Genomic DNA, 23,064 nt, shown 5'->3' with positions numbered 1-23,064 from the left:
TTGGAACGCAACGGACCTGGCCCGGCCGATAAAAAACAAATGAGATAACTTTGCCAAGCAACTCGAGCAGAATACACAAAATCGGCGAGGCGGCAAATGGCCGATATGAAAGTATTTTCTAATCATTCTTCGAGCGTAATCCAGCAATTAGGCAACCTGTCTCCGCGCCATTCAACTCAATTACAATAATCGGGCTTAAACTTATTTCAAAGCAGATTTCATGAGAAATCGATATAAGAACTGAAAGACAATTTGATTGTTCTGAATATTTATAATAAGCCTTTAATTTGTGTGAGTTTTCCAATAAGATTTTCACCCTAGCAGACAATGAAAATCGCTCGGAAATTGCCCGAAAATCTTTAGCAATTTGCAGGGGAAAGGGACTTATATACCAGTCTGGGAATTAACAAGCCCGGCAACAACTACACCAGCAATTGCGGCGCCATGTTGCATGGATATTTCCTCTACAACAGCAACAACGAACAAGCACAACAAGCAACATCAGCAATTGCAATTACCGAGTGTGTGTAAGGCACCATAATCATTTCAAACGGCAAATTATGGCAGCGAGGAGGGGCCCACAATAACAACAATCGCAGCAACAATTGCAATTGCAACTGCAACACAAGCGAACGGCAGGCAAATGAAATGAGCTTTTAATCAATTTCCGGTATTAAAGCCTAGCCAAACCGACCAACCAACCGGCCAAGCCAGCAGCCATCCGACCATTCATCCTATCATCCAACCATCCCATAGCTGTCTGCTTTGTTGCTGCTCCTGCTGCCCGTTATTGTTGTTGCATTTAATTAACAAACAATTTATATTCATAAACCTCAATCGGTCACATGCAAATGCACATGCGACTATGCCAGCTGAAATGGTGCGGAGAGAGAGCACGGGAAAAATATTAAGTGGGGGAATTGTTTCATCGAAAAGAGATGGAAGTGAAAAATATACTCTTTTTGGTGTATTTAAAATTGAAATATAGAATATAAATACTTTGTTTTTAGACCCAGCAAATCAAGGTTTTAAAACAGCCTTTAACATTTTTTAAAATTACAAAAGAGAACCTAGTCTAGTGTTACTATTTTCGTGGAGATCTCTTGTTTCATGTTATATAAAACTCTAATGTTTTCGTAAGCCATAAAGCATATTTCAAGCGACCCATTGGAAAGTGTGCTCAAATCATATTTCGCAACGTGAATGCAATAAATATGGCAAATGCGTGGCGAAAAATAAAAATAAAAAATCATGTGCATGAGTACAATTATAAAAAAATATATATACATGCAGTGTAGCTCATCTATGTATGCTTCTATTGTGCACAAGTGTAACTTGGCCTTTTGTGTAACGAAACGTGGCAGCGGAAAAGCGGAAAAGAGCATTCGCCACAAAATGCAACAAAAGCGTCCAGTGTGCAGCAACAATACGAAGCCTGATTGGGGGCGCCCCGTTTTCGGATTTCACATTTTACAATTCGGATTCGTTGCTGCCACGTGTTGCCAGCACAAACACACTCTAGGACACACGCGTCCGAGCTGCAGGAGCAGCGGATACTGGCCACAATTGGACAGGGGATGAGTGGATGCACAGAGGAAAAAATATCCATAAGAAAGCAGCAAATAAAACAAATATAACACTTTAAAACAATATTTTTAATATTATTATTTTTAAAACTAACTTCTTTTTATAATATTCGTAAACTTTAAAAACAATCTATAAATGATGGCAGTACCTTTCTCTCTGTGTACTCAGAATTAGCCCACGTCCTGACACCCAATTAACCCCTGGCATGCACAAAGGCAAAACGCACCGCAGCGCTCTGGGAGTGGTATCTAGCAGCTTAGCAAATCATTAATTAAACCTAGCCAAAAACAGAAACCAGACAAAGGCCCGAGAAATTATTATAATGAACACGCATGGGAAATGAACGCAAAAAGCTCTGTGGCTAAGGCCCGAGCCCCCTTTTCGCCATCCCCCGGACTAATTAGCATGCCGAAATGTGTGTTCAGTGCAGACACCACTCAGAGGTCACGGCGAGGTCCAAGCCTCATTTGGCGCGTAGAAATAGTATGGGACAGCAGGGGGGTGGTAAGGGAAAACACATAAGTTGCAGCCACAAGGGCCAAGAAACATTAAGGCAAAAGGTCAAAGAGGTGGGGGAAATAACTATTCAAGCCAAGAAAGGCTAAAGAAAATACTTATAGAGGCGATTGCTGTTAGGAGATTTGCGTTTTCTGCGGACATAACAAGAATTTTTACAAGGGATATAAGATGTTACATTAACGTTTATATAATACAATATTTTCCTATAAATATATGATAATCAATTCAAGAAATATAATTTGAATAAGCAAATTGAAATAATTTATATTAATAGCACAGATTCAAAACGAGAGAGATACAGACAAAGCTGTACTTTTCCCCAAGTAAATATTTATTCATAAATAAATTATTATTTATATTAGTATAAATTATTCTTTGATTCTAATATATTTTATTGATTTTACAGCCAAGAATTAAGTTCGATTTTTAAATATTTTGAAACCAATTTTCAAGCCTTTAAAATTGAATATCAGATATTTACATGTTTTGTAACAAAATATATATATTACTCGTTTGTAATGGGCACAGTTTCTTGACTGATATATATTGTATGTACATACAAGCTGCTATTTGTGTCAGTGGAAAATATAAATGATGATTATATACGTCCGGTAATGTGAAGTACTCACCGAGTGGAAAGCAGCCAACATTGTATGGCTGCAAATTGCACGAGAACAAATATAAATATGAGTACTTGTACATCGTGCTCTGCGGCGGATTCAGTCTAACCACAAACTCATTACGGCCCATTCTCTCCGGCACAGTGTGCCCCCCCTACCGCTCCACTCTTCCGCTTTAATGACAGACGAATATTTCGTATAATATAGACATTTTCTATGGCCCCGACTTGGCCAAGTTGAAGAACCGAAGAGGAGACAAAACCCAGCAAAGCTGAAAAGCGACCTGGCAGAAACCACAAAAACTTGCCTTTGGTTATTTTGTGTCTGGCATTGTCATTGCGGCTGATGTTGCTGCCGCGCCGTTTCTGCTGCTGTTGCCGATGTTGCTGATGTTGCTGCTGCTGTCACGGCTGTTGTGCTGGCCAAAACGTGCAATTAAATGCTGTATAGAAGCTGCCGATGCCATAAGCCGTGCTCTGAACACTGAAAGCCAAATCTCCACAGATGTATCAATATTTCATTGTGCAAAAATGCTTCTAAGATTGTATGATATTACAGAAATAAAAATAAAAACAATAGTGTACATACAATACATAATATATATAAATGTATATTATGTATTGTTTAATAACAAACTACTGTGGCTGCTAATATTCTCCTGTTCTTGCTCCTGAGGCTGCTTCTCCTGGATCTAGTTGGCTTTTGTATGTTGAGTTTTTCGCTGGCTTCACTTCAACGGACAAAGTGGTCTCCTGAACCTTCTGCAAGCCACGCTCAACCTGAATGATCTACCAAACCACGCCTATCTTGACCTTCGGAGGCAACAGGGCTGGCATCTCTGCGAACTCCAGATTGGGATTAGCTTGCACGCTAGCCAAAGGAATGTTTTACCAAAGTTCTAAATAATTTTTGTGCAGGCGAAAGATAACTAAATTAGATTCCCAAAAAGCATATTACACTGTATCGGCTTACCTGTAAATTATTCTTTTGAAGGTAGTCGATTTTCTTGACCTTCACCTTGCGGTCCTTCATGTCGCCTTTATGGCCACAGAGAACAATCGGTATGTTTTCGCAGACGTGAACGACATTGCGATGCCACGTTCCAGTAGGAGACGCACGTTGTAACATCAAATAAGATGATGGCGCACTGGTCCTGGATTCTCCTTCGCAATTCTCCTGGCCAGGGGTATCCCAGACGTTGAACCGGATGACATCGCGATTGGTGTGGAAGAGCTCCCCGCCCCCTGTGGCTACATAATAATTCCTCTCGAACTCGCCGGTCATGTGACGCTTGACGAATGTTGTCCTTCCGGTACGACCAGCACACATTTAAATGTGGGAATGTCCTGTTTTTCTTGAGCCATATCCTTCTGCTTATGACATACTTTAATGGTGCAACAACTGTGGTGAGGCTGGGACAATCAAATATGTTCTCATCTCGACAGAAATAAATTATAAACAAATATAATATTTTTTGTACAATTTTCAAAAATCACACAAAATGTTTATATACAAATTAAGAAATCAAATCTTAATAAAATAAAAAGAAATGTAATACTTTAAGTTGAATTTAGATCAAAGCATTTCAAACTGAATTAATATAGGCATCTTATTACACCGAATTTTAATCAAAAATTGTTTTCAATCAAAATCGATTTCGATTTCTCTCTGTGTACTGAGGTGGAAGCCAACTTATTGGCAGTGGCTTGCCAAATGCAATGAATGAAAATTGCACAAAAAAAAGAGCGGCAGAGGCCAGAACACAATTACGGCCAGCAGAGGCATTCACCAGGCAAATTATTGATTGGCAACCGCAGAGATGCATTCCTCCGCCAAGAGATACGAGGATGCAGAATCGCTCGGCCGCTCACTAATGATGATGACGATGACGCTGGCCACTGGCTACCGGCCACTCGCCGTTGGCCATCGAATGCTCACTCTCTTCTTGGCCGCCATTGACATTGAAATCTGGCAATTTGCAATCGCTGCAATTAGTTTTTATTTCTTTGCTGAGCCAAACGCCTCGCGAATCGTCGCGATCGGGCATTTCATACAAATTATTGCTAAGGATCCGGAGTACGGGGAATTTTCGCGGAAATCATCGGGTAATGACAAACGATGGCAGCTTGCATAAGTTGCGAAATGCTATTGCGAATTTCCAATTACGAGTGTCTCAGACCCTGAGAGCGCGAATTGCAATTGCAAATCGCTAATTGCCAGTCGATTATTTATAACCGTGCCTTTTCAAAGTTCAAATGTGCGTTTTGTCGGAAGTAAATTGCTCATTTAGCGTGTCTATAAATAGCGTCCCGCAATTCAGGCGACGCAATCGTCAAGTCGCAGTTGCGGGGCAAGGTGGCGTATACGTAATGTCTGATATGAGCTGCGGGCGAGGACAGACAGCAGCTCTGTCAAAAGGGGTTTCCGGCCAAAGGGGGCCCTCTGTGTGTGCATGTTTACAGCTTGTCATTCGGACGGCAAGTGGGTCACCATCACCATTGCTATGCTGTAGAAGCCTTGCTCCACAAAGCTCCCAGCGAACGTTCTGGCTTCCGCTAATCTCGGGCAAACTGCGGTAAAGCGAATGAATAAAGGGGCATATTGTGAATGGATGCGGCATAAGAAGCTGGCTATCTGCTTGTGGTTCATAGCCATGGCTGCACAGGGGATAAATGGGTCAAACTATAAATTGCAAAAACAAAAAAGACTAGAAAATATTTATTTACCCATTTTAATTCCAACAAAATAAGGATATCTAAAACAGTTCCTAGTGATCCAGAGATTTAACTTTATATTTTTGTAGTTTTTCTACTTTTTTAAAAAAGAAGTATACACAAACATTGCTTCTTTTTTCTTTGTGTGTAAAAGCGAGAGTAAATCTTAGGCTAAAATTATTTCCACACTCCGCGTGGCCTTTTCATTTTCCATTCCAGTTTATGCAAAGCCAAAAGCATTGATAAAGAACAGGTTTATGTTGATTGCTTGTCTTTGCTTTTTTTAAGTTTCTTTTTTTTTAATTTCTAAGCGGCTTTTGGAGTGTCTTTGGAGTGTTTGTGCGTAGGCAAGAGTCCCCGTTCGGGTGAAGTTCCATTCCCAATCCCTGTCACATTAATCACGGCAACATTTGCCATGCAATTAAGCAAATGAAGCCTGCATTTAAGTGCTGACAATGATGATGATGATGGGGACTTGGACTTGGACTCGGGCTGGGAATGGAAATGGCACTGGGACTGGGACTTGGCTGGGCGAGGGACTGGGACCGGGATACTCGGCGAAATCATTAAGCTAATGTGGTTAGTTGAACATCGATAAGTGAGTGTGCCCCATGGGCAGAGGCAGCTGGCGATGTGACTCCGCTTAATGCGCATTTAATACCCCTTTGAGTCATTAGAAATTCAATCGAGTCGGTCAAAATAATTGAGCGTCCTCCAAGCCCCTCCTCGGCTTGCCAAGCGATTTGGTTTCAATTCGCGACACTCGTCTCTGGCAATTCATCAAACCCGAATCACAATCGAAATGCAATTTACTGATTTTTGTGATGGCAAATTAAAAAGGCACACACAGTGGCACGTAAAAGACAATTGACGCAGACCGCAATTCAATCAGTCAACGTCGTCATGGCCTTTTTCCCTCTGTCTGTCTGTCCGTCTTATTGGCCAAATAGCCAAACGGCCGACATATCCCGGCTGGCAACGGCAAGGCGAGAATGTCAAAGGCGTAATTAAATTATAAAATTTATATTGTAACCAGTTGACGCTTTCTTTGCGCAACAACAAAGGTGCATTTCGGATTTTGAGCACAAATCGCTGAAATACGAGCGTGTTTGCTTGCGCGAATGCAATGAAACATTGCGCATTCGCCACGTTGCACGGCCAAACGAAATTGCATTGAAATGCAAACAAAATCGTATTGAAAGCAAACACATACATATGCTTTCTTTACCAACAACGAAAAGGGAATACTCTTGAATAAAAGAATTTACAAAATTATATTATAGAAATTGTTATATTATTTTTAAAAAGGAAAGGGAAAATACTTTTCAGAAATATATAATATTTTTTACAGACACAAAATATTCAAAAGGCTTAAAAATATCATTAATCAAAGCAGATATTTTAAGGAATTTAGCTAAATATATCATTACTGCTATCCTGCTATTATTATTTATATTTAAATGGTAGAAAGTATTATTTGTTAAGCTAAAAAATCAAAATGAATGCTTTTGTAAAGAGTATTTCTTGTACATTTTCCGAGGCAGCCGTCGTCGCTGTGTGTAATTTCTCGTGCTCACTTTTCCGGCACCCCCTTAACCCCCCTTAAAACCCCAAAAAACCCTCTAACCCCCTGTCCCCTCTCTGTTTTGGGTCGCCAATCACGTGTCGCAAACATGATTTATTTCGTCAATTTATGCCAAAAGTGTAAAACGATTTTCTACCGTGTGTCAAATGAAATATTATGACGTGCACTATCATTTACATGTGTTTTACGGCCAGTGACTGTGTGTATGTGTGCGTGAGGGGGCGTGAGTGGGCGTGGCATTGCGTTTATGAATGCGACTGTCGATTGAGACCGTCTCTTTCTACTACATCCATTCCTCTTGCTCTGTTTGCATGTGTTGGCATTTACAATTTAGCAAAAAGGGAAATTACATTTAAATTGAATTGTAAACCGAATACATTGAGGGGTTCCGGGGGGAAGTGAGAGGAGAGCGAGTGCCTCTCCGCATTTGAATTTTCCAGAAATTTACGATTACGATTGAATTGAAATTCAACTCTTTCTGCGGGCGGTTCTCTGTGTATAATTTAACATATATTTGAAAAGATATCAGCCGTTACACAAATTTCCCTGAATTTCCGAATTTTCCACATAAAAGAATATGACTAAGGGAATTGCAGTCAATTAGGTAGAGTTTTTATTATGCATTCTTAATAAATTTGTTACGCTTTCAGTTAAAGATATTTGCAGAATGCCATGAATAGGCCATTAATATTTATTATTAATGAAATCAGTAACAAAAGAATGCATTTTTAAATTTTACAACATGTAAAGAACAAAACGAGTATTTATTTATTTATATACTAAAAAACCTTTAACGACATTAAACATTAAAGCCCTTGGTTGATTTAATTCTGATTGCTGTTGTTGGCAGACAATGCTACATTTATATTTATCGTGGCCACATCAAGTTCAGCACACAATGTACATGTGGGAAATAAAATTAAAATTTTAATTTATTTAGCATATGGAATATTCAGCAGAAAACCGCCTGAAAACCAAACACAAAATTAAACCCGTATTTGAATTGCAACAGCGGTAATTGAGGGGGATGATGCGGTGAAAACCAACGGAAATAAAACATTTCTATTTAATCTCGTTGGGGCTGGGCTGGGCCTCTTTTAGGGATCTGGAAAATGCAAATACCAAGCGGATTGCACAACCGCAAAATGCCGACTAATTAAATTAATAGGAAACAAATGCATAATGAGGGCAGGGGAGCCCCAGTCCAATCAGTCTGTCTGCCAGTATCTCTATCTGTATCTGTATCTAAATCTGCAGAGTCAATTAATGTTGTCCGAACTGGTGGTGATTTAAGTGCAATTAAAGTGCAAATTCTCAAATATTTTTCTGCTGAGACGCCGCACCGCTCCAAAGCGATATGCAAATTAAGCAAATGCCAGCTAAGCTATCTATGGCCAAGTGCAGATACAGATACATATACGTACAACAGATACCGAATAGCAACTAGCAGATACCAGAAACCAGACTTCGCAGCAACCAGCTACTTTTATCGCATGTGCAATTTCTTGGCCCACGACGCCAACGACGACGATAAATGCAAATCTTGACAGTTTTCTTTGAAACATTTTTATTTATTTTCGGTTGCAGTTTTTCTGCCTGTGCTTTTCTTTTCGCCTCTTTGCCTGGCTTTAGTTTTCATTGTCTGCCGTCTGGCTTTCGTGTTGCTTTGGCTTTCGGCCATTGGGAAAGCACGTTTCGTGAGCGCACATCCGATGTAGTTGCATTTGCAGTTGCAGCACTGAAAGATACAAATGTATCTTACACACACTCACACAAGGGGCTGGCGGGGTTGTAACCCCCACGCTCCGTCCATGTGGCGGCAGCAGCCTTAGACCCCGGCAAGATTGTCGCAATTTCCACGGCAGCAGCACTCGCATCGACTTTGTCCTAATACTTTGAAAGCTCTCCCGACTTAAGCAGAAAATCTGCGCCCCAAGGAAGGCTAAACACTTGAGAGAATGTGCGTTTCACAACTGTAAGAAGCTTACATTAAGTGATGAAACATAATTAAATTAGGAATAATATTAAATTTTATGGGTTGTATGATTGGTTGACTTCTTTTGCTGGTTTTAATAGGAGAATTAGAATATTAAATTATATTTAAGAGCAATATATCACCAAAATTAGATGATTTGATCATAAATAATTCTATACTTCTTTGAAATAGCTGCAACAGTCTTTATTGAGCTCTCTGATCGCTTTGAATCAGCATCAGAAAGTATTTCCATTGAGAAGTTCCCCGCTGCGTGCGAACGAACGTGTAGCACTCATCTGAATTTTAAATGGGGACTTAAATAATACTCGGAATTAATCACCGCGGAATGTTTATTAATCCATCAGATCCATTTCACGGTGGATTACAGTTTCAGTTTTCCGGGCAGCGAAGTACAAAGGGCGGGGCAGGGCAAGTGGGTTTTTTTTTCATCGCCCGATGTTGTGCAATATTCAATCGCAATCTCAATATCGATTGCTACTTACCTTCTCATACATAATTCATTGGGGCCTGGGCGGGTCGTTTAATATGAAAACCAATTAATTAAACTCTCAACAGCGAGCGTCACGACTAAAAGCTTAGAAATTACTTAATAAATTACTTTCATTAAAGCCACAAAGGAAAAGTCAGCAGGCAAGGCGCCCATTTCCCCGTAAACGTGCCCGCTCCCCCCGCTGAACTTCCCTTGGACGACACTGTCGGGCGTTGATTTATATTAATCGACCCGCTTGCACAGCTCCAGGCATTATTTATTTGAGGCAGCAGAGAAAACAAAGCAGCGGCAAAAAATATGCCAAGTAATAAATTGAATGAATCTACACATCACATGGGGGTTTGCTATATACACAGAGAGAAATGTATAGGTAGCAAATGGGTAATAAGAGGGGATAAGTAAGGTTTCAACGTATTGAAAATATTTCTAAAGATATTATTCACATTTATACCTGACTTTACCTCTGTTCTGTTAATATTAAGCTAAAATTCCTTTTATTTTCAGTGTAAATATACAACTTTTTTTAGTATTTGGGCACTTGCAAAGCAAAACGCAAAATATGCGCTAATTTTTTATTTAAATTGCGTGTGTCAAACCAGCGAATCGGAACTGAGGGCAAATGTTCGAGACGAAAATAAAGGAAGGGAGAAGAGCAGGGGGCAGAACCAATGTGCCACATGATTTATTGGCCAAAAAGAAAAGCCCAAAGAAAATATTAGTATTTCTGCAGCTCAAGCGGGTAGATGCTCCTCTAGTGGGTCACCGGAAAAACACTTGAAATCAGCTGTCCCAAAACAGCTCGGGGGTTAATTCGGGAGGTGATTCGAGTCGAGTTGGCTCACAGAACCGGGCCAAGAAAATGCTGACTACAAATTGCAATTGCCAGCCGGGCCCAGAAGAAATTGCCTCATGATTACGTCGACTGCCTGTCCGTCCGTCAGTCTGCCCGCTCGTCGGTCTTGGTCCGTCACGTCCATGTCGTCTAGCTGTCTCTTTGGGTCTCTGAGGAAATACAAAAAGTTTCCAAATTTCTGCGCTATAAGCACGTGCCCGACTCTTTGCCAAAATTTCACATCGCCCCCGGCATTTTCCCCCTCCGGGCTGTCCGTGTCTATTCTCCCCCTTTCGAAATTCACTTCATGTTAATTTTCATCTCTTTGATTTTGCGTTTGCATTTCGGCTTGCCACTCGGGGTTTAATGTAATTCTTTAGCATTTGCCTTCGAAATGAGGTTAAGCTGGCACAATGCTGAATGGCAAATGGTGAATGCTAAATGGCAGGCACTGTGCAACCGAAATGGGTCACCTCAAGCGGATATTTCGGGGGGGGGGCGGTGGAAAATGGTGCAGGGAGAAATATGTGCGCTGCGAAAGACAACAATGTGGATCAGTGGAATTTGAAAAATTGGGGTGGACGGGCGTCGTTAATTATTTCTGTTATTCATACTTTGAAACAGTTAAAATTCATGACGCAAATTGTGTTCATTTTTCATTACCAAAACGTTGAAGTTACTAAAAAATGAAAGAAACACAAAGCCTTCAGGAAATAAAAAAGGCCGAACTTAGAGGCAATAATTCAAAGTTTTAAGTAATTTCCAGCATATAATGAAAATCCAAAGTTTTGTGGATTATTTACAGACCTCCGATGATGCCCCAAGCTATATGCTTCTGCTTGTGAAACTACTGTTTCTGCTTTTGTTAGATCTGCTTCTGCTTTTGCTCTTGATCCTGCTTTTGTCCCTAAAACTGTTGTTTCTGCTTATGCTTTTGATCCTACTAATGTTTCTGAAATGGCTGCTTCTGCTTTTACTGCTGATGTTATTAGCAAAAGTGTGTTAACACTAAAAAAGTTATGATTTTGTTTAATATTTTTTGTCTTAATTGTTTATACTTTTTTTTTAAATCGTTTTTTGAGGAATAAAGTTAGTCTAACTTTTTTAATTTATTTAGTGAATCAATTGAATAAGAAAAGAACTGGCTTCAGCTTGAACCGAAGATCATAACCAATTTAAAGTTCAACCCTCTTTCACAATGACTTTTAATGATTATATTTTGTAATCATTATCATTAGCCCCAGAGTTGCCCCTTTATTAAATTCAGCTCATTAGAAGCGCATCTCGAAAATACGTACTCCACCTGATTGATAAGCGGTTAATAATAGTGTGTGACCCTCGACTAAATACCCCACAGAACGCCAGGGAAGCGCAATCGAGAAACGGAAGCGGCTTGAGGATCGGTAATCGGGAATGGGGCATCGGAACGGGGAGTCCGGTAACTGCGCCCATAAATGCACCGACTGCCCATACTTATAATTTGAGAAGGCCAGCAGACAAAGTCCGAGCGCTGCGCGCCATCAATGTAATTACGAACACGGCACGCAGTCGGTCAGCCACTCCCCCTTTTCCCTTTCCCCCCTCCCTGCCTGACCGGGGTAATGACTACACCTCAAATTGCACAGAGGTATACAAAATATAAATACAAGCCCGGCGAGCGCCTAAGGTTGCCAGGCAAGGGATCAAAAAGAAACAAGGAAACGATGACGTACCGAAAAAAGACACGAAGCTGAAAAAAACAATAACCCCAAATGGGAAAAAAGAAAATCAGACAAACAACCGAATTAACAGAACGCAGGAGGAAAAAAAATCCAGGGAGGGAGGAACATAATGCGAGTTTAAGTGCATGAAATTACAAACTGGCTGAAGTTGGCTCATGGATGGATGGTTGCTTAGCAGGGATCAGGGGCGTAGGTAGGGGGTTCTGAAAACCTTAAAATTCTTTTTATGAAATTTGATCGCCTTGAATTTCATAGAATTTTAAAGTATTTCAATAAAATAAAAGTAAAAGGCTCTACAAACTTGCTAGTAAAAACCCCTTTCCTAAAAACCCTGTAACGCCACTGCTTGGGATGTTGCCAGGGGTTCGGGGTTTTGAGGTTTCGAGGTTCGGGGTTTGGTCTACCCTGCTCCTCGTCCAAAGCTGGCTGCACCCTTTCCTTTACCTTTTCCTTTGTCCCAAACTAATTCCGAGTGCCGCGCTAGTTTGGTGACGAGCCGAAATGAAATGAGGCGGGCATAGAAACGCTGCACTTAATGGGACACTGTAAATAATTGCGGAAGTTCGTAAAGCCTTCGCCATCTGATCTGACATTTGAGGCGCAGATGTGCCGAACTGTTTGATACTCGTACTCGGAGTGTGCTGGGCTCGCCGTTGGTCGTTTGCTTATCTTGTAATTGTTGATTTAGTGTGTGCTCAATTTTTATTTTTGTGCGGTTCAGGTTCGATGGCAGCACTGTTAGTGCAGGCGGTGGCAAGGTGCCAGGGGCTGCGGGAGGGTCTGATCTGCAAGGGGGGTGGGCATGGGCACGAGCAAGAGCAGGGGCAGAGGGGTAGGTTTGTTTGCCCGCCTGGTTCATTGTTCGCTCATTGATATCGCTCGTGGTCGTTGTCGTTCCCGGCGCGTGACAAATGACTTTGACGTTGCATTCCGTATTTTCGTATGTACATACACTGCGAGAAAAATGTATTTGTACAATATTATAGGTTTACATTTTAGTTTCAATGAAAACCATTATTGAATTTACGTCATAAAATACCTTATTTTGTAGAAAACATATGAATATGGAACTGTTGACCTTGTTAAGAACTCTTAATAAACTTAGATACTTTTGCAATTTAATTTTAAATATTATGTCTTAGGCACGAGTTCCTAAAACGAATCTCTAATTGATCCCTCCTTTTTTTATTTCCATATGAAAAATAAGGCTAGTTACATTCGCATCACTACTAACCTTAGAATTCAGGCTAAGAAGAAACTGTTTAAATAAATAAGTTTCGATCTCCAACATCGTTTTTGCTCAGTGTTCAGACTTAGTTTGTGTGCCTCCGCATGGGGCTTTGTCAATGGGCGTCTGTGTCCCTGTCCGCGTCCTACGTCGCCATCAATCGAAATCCAAGCAGGCCGCCGAGCGGGCGGCGAATCAACAAATTGAACTGCTGCTGTTTATATAAAATATCTACATACTGGCATCTATCTATTGTTGTGTTTGTTGTGGATGTACGGCCTCAGTTCGCCTCGATCCCAGCGAACACTACCGGCCATAATTGACAGTTGTGTTGGCATTTATTTATTTATATTTTTTGTTGTCGTTTTTTTTTCTCTAGACGAAATCCACTCGGGGCACACACGCAAAGTGCACTGAACCGGGCGCTAAATTTGGGCACAGCTTTTTACTGTTTTACTGCTTTACGACGGGGTTCAATGTAACCCCACGGGGTTTCCACCTAACGTAGGCGCTGCTGCCCTCGCTCCGAGAGTCCCGTGAATTAATGTCAGTTGTCCGGAGTCCGGAGATGGGTGGGCCGGGTTCCATGGTGTGGATTGATGGGTGTGTGCCCTGAACCTGAATAGATGCGAGACTAGATACTAAAATCGCAGGTAGAGGTCTAACTGCGGTTGACAGACCTCTCAGGGTCGCCATCTCGGGGGAATTCAAATGAAAGTGAGTCAATGGGATGCACTTAACAATTTTAAATTGTCAATCAAGAAGCTTAAGAGCAGCGATAGTTAATTTATTAATTTTAGTAGCATTTCCTCTTTAAAAAAATTTTCGCAATTTCTTGATTTATATTGAATTGAAATTTAAAGAATTTATCATTTTACACTCTTTTGTGACATTCCCTTCACCTCCCCCTGGTAGCCACGAACACCAAACGTCAATTTGGAGCAACTGTCAGGCCAAACTGACTAGAAAGAGATGGTTAGGGGGTAGGCAGTGAAAGAGACAGACAGGGACAGAAACCAACTAAAGTGTCATACACTTTTGATGGCCAACTAATAACCGAGAGCTGCCGCCGCGACGTTGTCGTGTCAGCTGCAATTGACACTTGTGCGTCGGATGGGCAATACAAGTATTTATGAGCCGATGAACTCGAGCGGTTCTGGTTCCGCTGGCTCTAATTTCAATGGTCTCCCTGACAATATGTCGCCCTTTCTGCCTGTCTGTCTGACTGGCCTTCTGTCCGACTCAGAGTGAGTTTTGTCTGGAAACAGTGTTGCCAAAAGTAGAGTTTTCCTAAATGTATCTACAAAATATAGTATTTGTTGCCGCTGTTCCAGGTCTCCCTTTTTAACGGGCTTCCTCGTTATTTTGGTTGACAATCAAATTCTAGCGAAATTGGATTCTCTTGTTCTTCGGCACGCTCGGGCGGCTTCAAAAACTCACCCTCTGACACTGCCACCAGAAAAAAACAAAAATAATAATAAAAAGTGGGAAATGCGAAATGAGAAAATCAAGTAAATTGCCTGCAATTGCAATTGTTTTTACTCTTTGGCCAGCAGCATGTGTGCCGCTGTCCGTTATATTGTATTATATGTTTCCCTGGGCCTCGCATTTTTAATGCGAAAATGATTTCATAAATTGTTTGCCAGTGATGTTTATTTTAAAACTTTAGTTACCGTTGGGCCCCGAGGGAAGGTTGAGCAGAGAGAAAAGGGAACGAAAGAGATACGCACCCATTTCCATTCTATTATTTCAGCTGTCAGATATTTCGACACTTGAAATTGAGCGTGTGTGATGTTTTTATTCTTTCCCAAAATGGAAGGGGTCGTAGGTGGGTTAAAAAATAAGACATATTCAATATACAACCTGCACAGGAAGAAAAAGAATTGATACGTTTTAACTTTAAAGAAAATCGAAACATTTTAGGGAACTGTAACTTGGAACGTTTGTTGTTTAAAGAAAACATCCATTCATTTATTCTAGCATAAGGAAAGATATTATATTTTACTGTATTAAAAAAAATTTAGTAAAATTTCGAACTGTGTAGCACAAAAAACCCAAACAGGGGAGCGAAGGAAATTCGCACAACAGGAAGCTGTAATTGGCCCAGGAGCGCTTGAGCAAACATGGCCAAAGTCAAAGGCAACGGAGGGGGAGAGTTTCTTTATTGGATCGGCAGCTGTTGCCCGATAAGGTCGCACCCAGAGCCCAGATCCCGCACTCCTTACGCCATATCCCACGTCCGGAGACCCGACGCAATGCCAACTGATTGCCGTCTTGCGTGTTGCCTTTCCACCCGAGCCTTATTAATTATGACGGGACATGAATTGATAATGGCCGGGCCTTCAGCCCCCAAGAATTGCCGATGAGCGGCGATAGATAAGCCCCGTCCGGGAGGAGGGTTTCCTCGATGATTGCACTCGATTGGGATCGGAATCGGGACTGGGATCTGATCGGGCTGGGGGTCGGGCAGCTAATGGCGCCCATCCCAAATGAAGTGTAATTATGAGAGTAACGAAACGCTTGTAAAACGGAAAGCGAGAGGAAGTTGACCAGGCCCAGACGCCTGGACGGAATAATAAAAAGTGGAGTTTATGGGGAGAAGTGAGCACTCTTGATAATTGCCTTCAATTACCAGAGTTGCAAAATGTATAAAGATATTTAAATATCTGGATTCACAGGTACTGGTACTGATTTATATTAAATGGGAGTCACAAAAAAAGCTGGGATATAGAATTTTAATACTATTAAACCTGGTAATATGCAAAGATTCTTCAGATTCTTTCATATACTATATCTGGAATCTTTATTAACTAAAGTCTATGCCTTCACAGATCACTAAAGCTCCTCCTGCCCCTAATCAAACCGCCTCCTCCTCCCTTCTGATGCAGACATGTAAATATCATAAAGTTGTGTACAAATAAATCAAATCATGGTGCAGGGCGCTGAGAACAAACAGCCCGCATCAGGCGGCACCAAATACACATGTTTCAATATGTTCAGAGAAAAAAAAAAAACTATACCGAGACCCATCACATCATCCCCCCTGCTATCAGTCAGCCAAAGTTCAATAAACAAAAGTCAAAAGAACGAGACCGAGGGGAGGCGTTGGAGCCCACTAACATACTATATAACTTGAAACCAAATAAAACGCTCTTGTTCCCGTGTGCTTGACAGAGCGAATGCAATCAGAACTCGCACCTTCAGATACAGATACAATGGCAGATACAAGCACAGATACGAGAGCAGTGCCGCAGATACGGATACTGGCAGACACAGATACAATTAGCGTCGACTCTTAGGCAATGGCCTTTGATGTAGGCCCTCGTGATGTTAACAACCGGAGAAATACAACCAAGTGTGAAGACGAGGGGACGAGGCCTCGAAATCAAATTCAATTGAAGAAGTTGAAAGCAGAGAGCTGTGCGGGAAAGTCAATAATCATATTTAATACACCCAATGCTCTCGCTGGAAAGCGTATCCCCATTTATTTTTCTCTGCAAGAAATATAAGGCAAAAAGTGTACAAAATCCGGACCAGCTCAGGAGAATTAAATTAAATGAAATGCTGCCAGTGCCGTTCTGACAGGAAATAAAAAGAGAAAAGCAATAAAATAATAAAAATAAAAAAGTCTACTCAGTACCAGCAATTCATGAATGAAAATTAAGGCATAATCTTGAATGCTTTAATTAGAAAAGCAAATGATTAAATTATGTTTATTATTTGGACCAAGGTGCTAGGGTAGCGAGGTGGCTACCATTCCTTGGGTAACAGCTGAGTCCGTTGTCTGTTTCTGCGTCAGTTCCATGCCCCGCCTCTGTTCCACTCCGTGGCAATTCACTTGGCCAACATCAAAAGCCCATTCGAGTGGCGGCTGCCACTTTCCAAGAGTGCGAAATTAAAACAAAATGTTGCAAGATGCTGCGGGCTGTGCAACCGCTCCTACTGCTCCTCCTGCCCCACAGCTCCTCCGACTTCATCTGGGCCCGTTTTGATTTCGTTTGGCTGATAAGCCGAGCTGGCCGTAGCCGTAGCTCTTCACATCATGCGTAAAACGGCGTCAAAATGCAAATGCAAAATGCCGGGCAAGATTTCCCTCAACCCCGTGCCTCCATTCCTCCCTATGCCCGGCTGTTGCCACCGCCTGGCCACGGCGTAAATAAACATTTTGCGCTTTAATTTATGTTGCAACGTTTGTTGCATGGGGAGCATTTTATTGCACATTCGCCTGGGGCCGCATTGCGAAATTTATCATCAACTGCGAGCTAAATGGGCCAAATGGGGGCAGCATCTCCGCCGCCAAATAAGTTTTCCGCCCATAAACTGTGTTAAATATTTAGTTGTAAAAACTGCCATAAATATTTGTGAAGGGCAGAATTGTTATAGTTCTTTAGTGAATGATATTGTAAAGTGAATGAAGGAGGTGAAATCATGTAGAACAAATCTATTTGATAAAAACAACTGAATTGCAAGTATCTCATTTGTTATTCGTATTTAGTGTGGAAAACAATATGCCACAAGAAAATTGTCAGGTACAAGTCTCTATAATAATACCTTACTTTTGGCAACATTTATTTCATACATACATTCATGTATACCCTAAACATGGCCTAATCCTCTTGCTTCACTTAAGCCAATTTGTGCGGGCCATTCAATGCCGAGATCCAATTAATATTGAGGCCTGATTGGGCACAATTAAGACAATGGCTGTTCGTGGCCATTGAAAACCATTAGAACAGAAATTTTCCAAGTCATGTGACCGGAGGTGATCAAACAATTACCTGGTCCACCTGGCGTCCTTTACCTGCGCCGTGCAACTTCAGCGGACTGCACTCATTTAAAATTTAAATGTGAAAATAATGCAAATTAATGTGGAGGCAGCGTTTTGTTACGGCACCGCTGATAAACAACAACAGGACCGGGCTGGGGCCTGTTTGGACAGTTGCTGTTGTTGGCACACACCATCCAGTGTACATATATTGTTGTCCCGGCCGGATCCCTGGCTCGGGACAAGGACAACATCGTGTACATGTTAATTACTTGTGAAAATATGCAACAGACGGCAAAAACAAGGGCCGCCAGTTGCCATGAGCCAGACTTTTCGCACCAACTCAAATTGCCGGGTCGCCTGTTTTCGGGACCGGGAACCGACACCGTGAGGTGAGGTGAGGTTCGTGGATCGTATCGTTCCTTCTTTATGTTTCTGCTGACGAGTGCCCTTCAAAGTGAACCTGCCCGGCTCAAAGGGCCAACTGTGCCGCGGACCCGCACTCGGACTCAGGACTCGGCTCGACTCCGACGCTTCCGTTTCTATTCCGAAGGGCTTGGCTTGTGTGCGGGCATACTAATTACAAAGGCAAGAAGACACTTACAAAAAATATCAGAGTTCTTATTAGGGAATCATATATTTTATATATTATTTATAAAACAAGAATAGTATATTTAATATTATTTAAAAGGTATAAAGATAAAATTTTCTCAGATTTCAGACAAATAAAAATGTGGTAATATTAGAGGGCTCCTTTATGTTTCTTTATATTAAGCATAAGGTTCTTTCAATTTTTTTGAGTGTATAACCAGAAGCAACAACGGCAACCCCGACGTGCCGCATTGGATGTGGATGTGGATCTTTAATCGCGCCCCCTTGAAGCGACTTTTTGTGCGGCACACACTCATTAAGCGAAACTGAAAACCAGAAACAACTTCAAATCACACATCGTTTCTTTCTTCTTTCTCTTCCGCCCCTTTTGGTACGAGTGTATTTTGTTGCTGTTGTTGTTTTTATTACATTTCGGGACTGCCGGGCTTGTATCTTTCGCTAAGGCCTAATTGCTTTTTATGACAGTCGAGTGAATATGATAAATCTTTTGCCGTGGCCCGACATTATTTCGACATTTGTTTGGCTAGCAACATTCTTGGCAATTAAATTTATGTTTGTATTTCGTTTGTAGTTCGCTCCCCGATAATACTACCTGACATGTGTTACGGGATGGTGGTCACCACCCTCTTCCTTTCAGTTTCAGACCCACCTCTTATCCACCATCCATCCATCAGTTTGTCGGAGGAGCGATGAAAATGTGTCAGCTGTGCAAGTGTCTCCGCGCTTGACACTTATTTGCAATTGGCTTGAGGTTTAAGTCTGGCAGTGGGACAGAAAATTCCATTTAAGTGGCCTTCAGTGGGTTAATCCTCGTTGTGGGCAAATACAGCGGGCCACTACAATTGGGACAAGTGCCGGGTCCACTTTTAAATTCACCAGGGTGTGAAAAATATTCTGCCACTCAAGGGCGAGGAGAATATATTACACTTTTATAGTATGTACTTATTTTTTTAATATTGAAAAATTCATGTTCGTAAGGATCTTAATTGAGATTAAAAAAGGCTTGTCATTATTCTTCTTGGCCTACATTTTTATTTTAAGCAATAAATGTTGATGATTTTTAGTCATTAATTAGTCACTTAAGTATTTTTCTCCCTTGTAGCAATTCAAAACACTAATATTATACATGCATTGTCAAAGCTAATCATAATTTGTACAAAGAGAAATCCAATATGCTATAAAATACATAAATCACATCAAGTTGTTTAAATATCTACAATCTATAAATATTCGTCATGGACAAATATATGTCTTTATACCCTAAAACATATTAGCATATGTTTAGATAAACCTCCGAAGCAAATTCAAAATTTATATAAACTCTGAATTATTATAGATTTGCAAGAGTCTTTAGCAAATTTGACCGACTTAACCTCAGCTGTGACTAACGTTAGGCATAATTTTTGAAAACATTTTCTGTGTCAAATGAGGTAAGGCCGAGGTCTTGGCAAAAGTGAAATCCGCCAAGACAAATATGGCACTGAGCTGGCAAAGTTTCCGCGGGAATAAAGCCAACCCAAGCGAGCCCAAGCCATATTGATCCGACAACAATTTCTCTTTCAGCGCGCTTACAGTACTTTTGTGGAAGTGGAACTGGGACTGGGACTGACATTCGGCAGATTAGCATTCGGAGAGCTGTGAAAATGTTTCGTAATTTTGTGAATTTTACAAACAAATACAAAATCGTCCGGGGCATGATATCATATGGCACCCTCTGGCCCTGCGGTTCCCTCATTGAGCAAACTCTGATCGAAAAGAAGACATTCCGAACGTACGACTGGATGAAGTGTCTCAGGTTGTAACCTATATATCTTAGCCTGGATTGATGGCTAATTCTTTAACTTTTTCCCCTGCAGATTTAGCTTATTCGGCTTCTTTTTCATGGGCCCAACCATATATGTGTGGATCCGACTGGCGGGCGTTATGTGGCCACGCACCGATATTAAGTCATCGTTGTGCAAGGCGATCACCGAACAGACCGCATATGACCCGATGGCCATCAGTTCTTTTCTCTTCTTCATGACCCTGATGGAGGGCAACACATACGCAGACGCCAGGCGGGAGGTAAGGACACTAGCTTTGATTTACAGGTTATAGAATAATATGTTGGGTATATCTGGGATAGCATTTTATTGAAAAAAAGCTATTCTGTGCTATATGTCTTCATAATATTATACTCAAGCGTATAAAATGGGAATCTGATCATTGGAAACCTACCATCTCCCAGTTGTGCTCATTTCTTTGTGGCCAGTTTTCCATTCGATATTACCTTGTGGTATTTATTTTGGAATTGGGTCTCGGATTTCCACCGGGCTTCTTGCCGCAGTTTCGGTGTGTGGGTTTTTTGTTTTCGGAAATCCATTTTCTCACGACACCGTGGCGGTATCTGAATCTTTGTATCTGTCTCTCTGCGGCGCAGCATCTGTATCGGCCTCCGTATCTGTATCTGCGACTGCGGCTGTAATGTAAGCATGCATAAATATCACCTGTCTGTCGCCAGCCTCCGTCCCTGCCTGCATATCCATTTCTCCGTCTGGTCCTCCGCTTCAAGTTGTCAGCATTGATTTGTTGGCTCTGCGGCCATACTTTGAGATACTTCGAGTTACTTTGGAATAGTTCGGGGCACTTCGCTCCGGGCTCGAGTTCGGTTCGATGACTGGCCCCTGGCTGACTTCCACATCATTAGAAACCATTTATCTTGATAAATGTAAATGTTTTACCATATATTTGTGTCAGACATGCGTCGTCTCATTTGCTTTGCATGCGTTCCCCGAAGATCTATGGCCCGACTTTGCCTGGTCGATGTGATTGGCTCCGGTTTTTGGCCGTTAAAGAGTTTTGTTCGCGGAGAATGAAGACATTGTCCTCCTGGTCATTTCAAACGAACCAGTGAACGAAACAAATACTAATGTATCTTTGTATCTAAAATGTTTCTTGAAAAATATATCTATAAAGACCCGTTCACAGAAATATCCATATATTTGTTTCACTTACTTTTCTCAGCAAACTAAATTCTATTAAATTCAAAAATTAAAATGGAAAAGTATGCTCACAACGGTGGCCACTCGATAATTAATAGGCAGACCTCGACAACTGCCCCGCGGCTGACTTTTAGCTCTGGATATCGTTTACACATTCACACTCGGTTCAGGGCAAATGTTGGCAAAAGTGAAAATTTCGTAGCCCGGCAATGGCGATACCTTTCAATTAACAACATTAACAAAAATGCCACACCCCCCAGCAAAAAGAGAGAGAGCAGTCTGGGCAATAAATAAAATTTTAAAGGTCTCCCCGCACCGTCGCATGCCTGACACTTAATTACAATTTTCCGCACTGGCATTTTCCGGCTCCTAGTATTATGTCACCGCACTCACACCTCCCGATGCTCCTCCTCTCGTTCCCAGGTCAGCGATAAATTCCTGGACGCCTACAAGGTGGGCGTTATTTATTGGCCCTGCGTGCAGACGGTGAACTTCGCCTTCGTGCCGGCGCGGAACCAGGTCATCTTCACCTCCTTCTTCAGCATGTGCTGGACCACGTTTCTGGCCTACGTCAAGTTCCTGCAGCTGCATCCACCAGTGGACGTGGACCACCATGCCATGGACATTCACTTCCTGGAGATGTGAGTCCCGATTGGAGTTGAAATCTAAGTCGGAGTTCCAGCCATCTAATTTTTATTATTTATTTATTTCTATTTTATGAGGTCTATTAAAAATTTATAAATTTATGTGAGTCCATTAAATGCGGCTGATAAATGAGTTTAGATAAGTTAGCAGTTTGTCGTTAAATTGGATGATATCATGCACTGATTATAGTTTGAAATTTTATGTGTTTAGAACTTCGGAAAATTGGAAATAAGGAGGAGGTTGCTGGATTTGTACAATCAAAAAACAAAGTACAGTCCGATTTTAATGAAATTCAAAAAGAATTTAATTCAAGGGAATCGATTTTACCAAATAAAAAACTTTGCCAAACTCTGACTGACAAAGTTTGTTGCATAAATTGACCCGGATCAGCATTTATCAAAATTAATATTTATTATTTGCGCGCTTCTTTCGCTCTGGGAATGGGGTTCCATTAAAATGCATACGCAACATCTATGCATATTATATACGTTTGCCATATAATATATATGTATCTGAATATCTGCGGGTTCGTTGAAGTGGAACTGGTCGGAAGGGCGCCATGAAGGGGAACTAAGGGGTCGTGCTGAATGCGAGAGAACTGAATGCATAAATAATGCCGATTTAGATTATTCTGAAACAGAAACATCATCGCCGAGCTGCGGTCTGCACTCGGATATTCGCATTCGGATTCGGATTTGGATTTGGACAAAAATGCCACAGAGCAGAGCGCAGACGATGACGAGGCCATAATCAGGCGAATTAATATGGA

The 23,064-nt window shown here is 41.4% G+C and overlaps 1 protein-coding gene, 1 long non-coding RNA gene and 1 pseudogene across 4 annotated transcripts; 1 reads left to right on the top strand and 2 right to left on the bottom strand.

The window, feature by feature from the left end:
* Positions 1–3,528: 3,528 nt before the first annotated feature.
* Positions 3,529–4,090, bottom strand: LOC108080751 (GTP-binding nuclear protein Ran-like; annotated as a pseudogene).
* A 621-nt stretch (positions 4,091–4,711) lies between these two features.
* plh (pasang lhamu) lies at positions 4,712–22,649 on the top strand. The gene is made up of 4 exons (XM_017175613.3): positions 4,712–4,831; positions 20,233–20,464; positions 20,526–20,733; positions 22,074–22,649. Exons 2-4 carry the CDS (start codon positions 20,313–20,315, stop codon positions 22,293–22,295), a joined length of 582 nt encoding a protein of 193 aa, XP_017031102.1. The 5' UTR covers positions 4,712–4,831; positions 20,233–20,312; the 3' UTR covers positions 22,296–22,649.
* On the bottom strand, positions 20,732–22,080 carry LOC138928979 (uncharacterized). 3 transcript variants are annotated; one of them, XR_011445391.1, is made up of 3 exons: positions 21,664–22,080; positions 21,390–21,602; positions 20,732–21,340 (listed from the first exon to the last, which is right to left on the bottom strand). It is a non-coding gene; the product is annotated as an uncharacterized lncRNA (long non-coding RNA). The 3 variants fall into 3 exon arrangements; XR_011445389.1 differs by having other exon boundaries at positions 20,732–21,336; XR_011445390.1 differs by having other exon boundaries at positions 20,732–21,336; positions 21,390–21,591.
* Positions 22,650–23,064: the final 415 nt, after the last annotated feature.

The sequence above is a fragment of the Drosophila kikkawai genome, chromosome 3R (genome assembly GCF_030179895.1).
Source record: "Drosophila kikkawai strain 14028-0561.14 chromosome 3R, DkikHiC1v2, whole genome shotgun sequence".
Classification (NCBI taxonomy): Eukaryota; Metazoa; Arthropoda; class Insecta; order Diptera; family Drosophilidae; genus Drosophila; species Drosophila kikkawai.
Note: the sequence above shows the minus strand (reverse complement) of the source record. Positions and strands in the feature narration are given on the sequence as shown.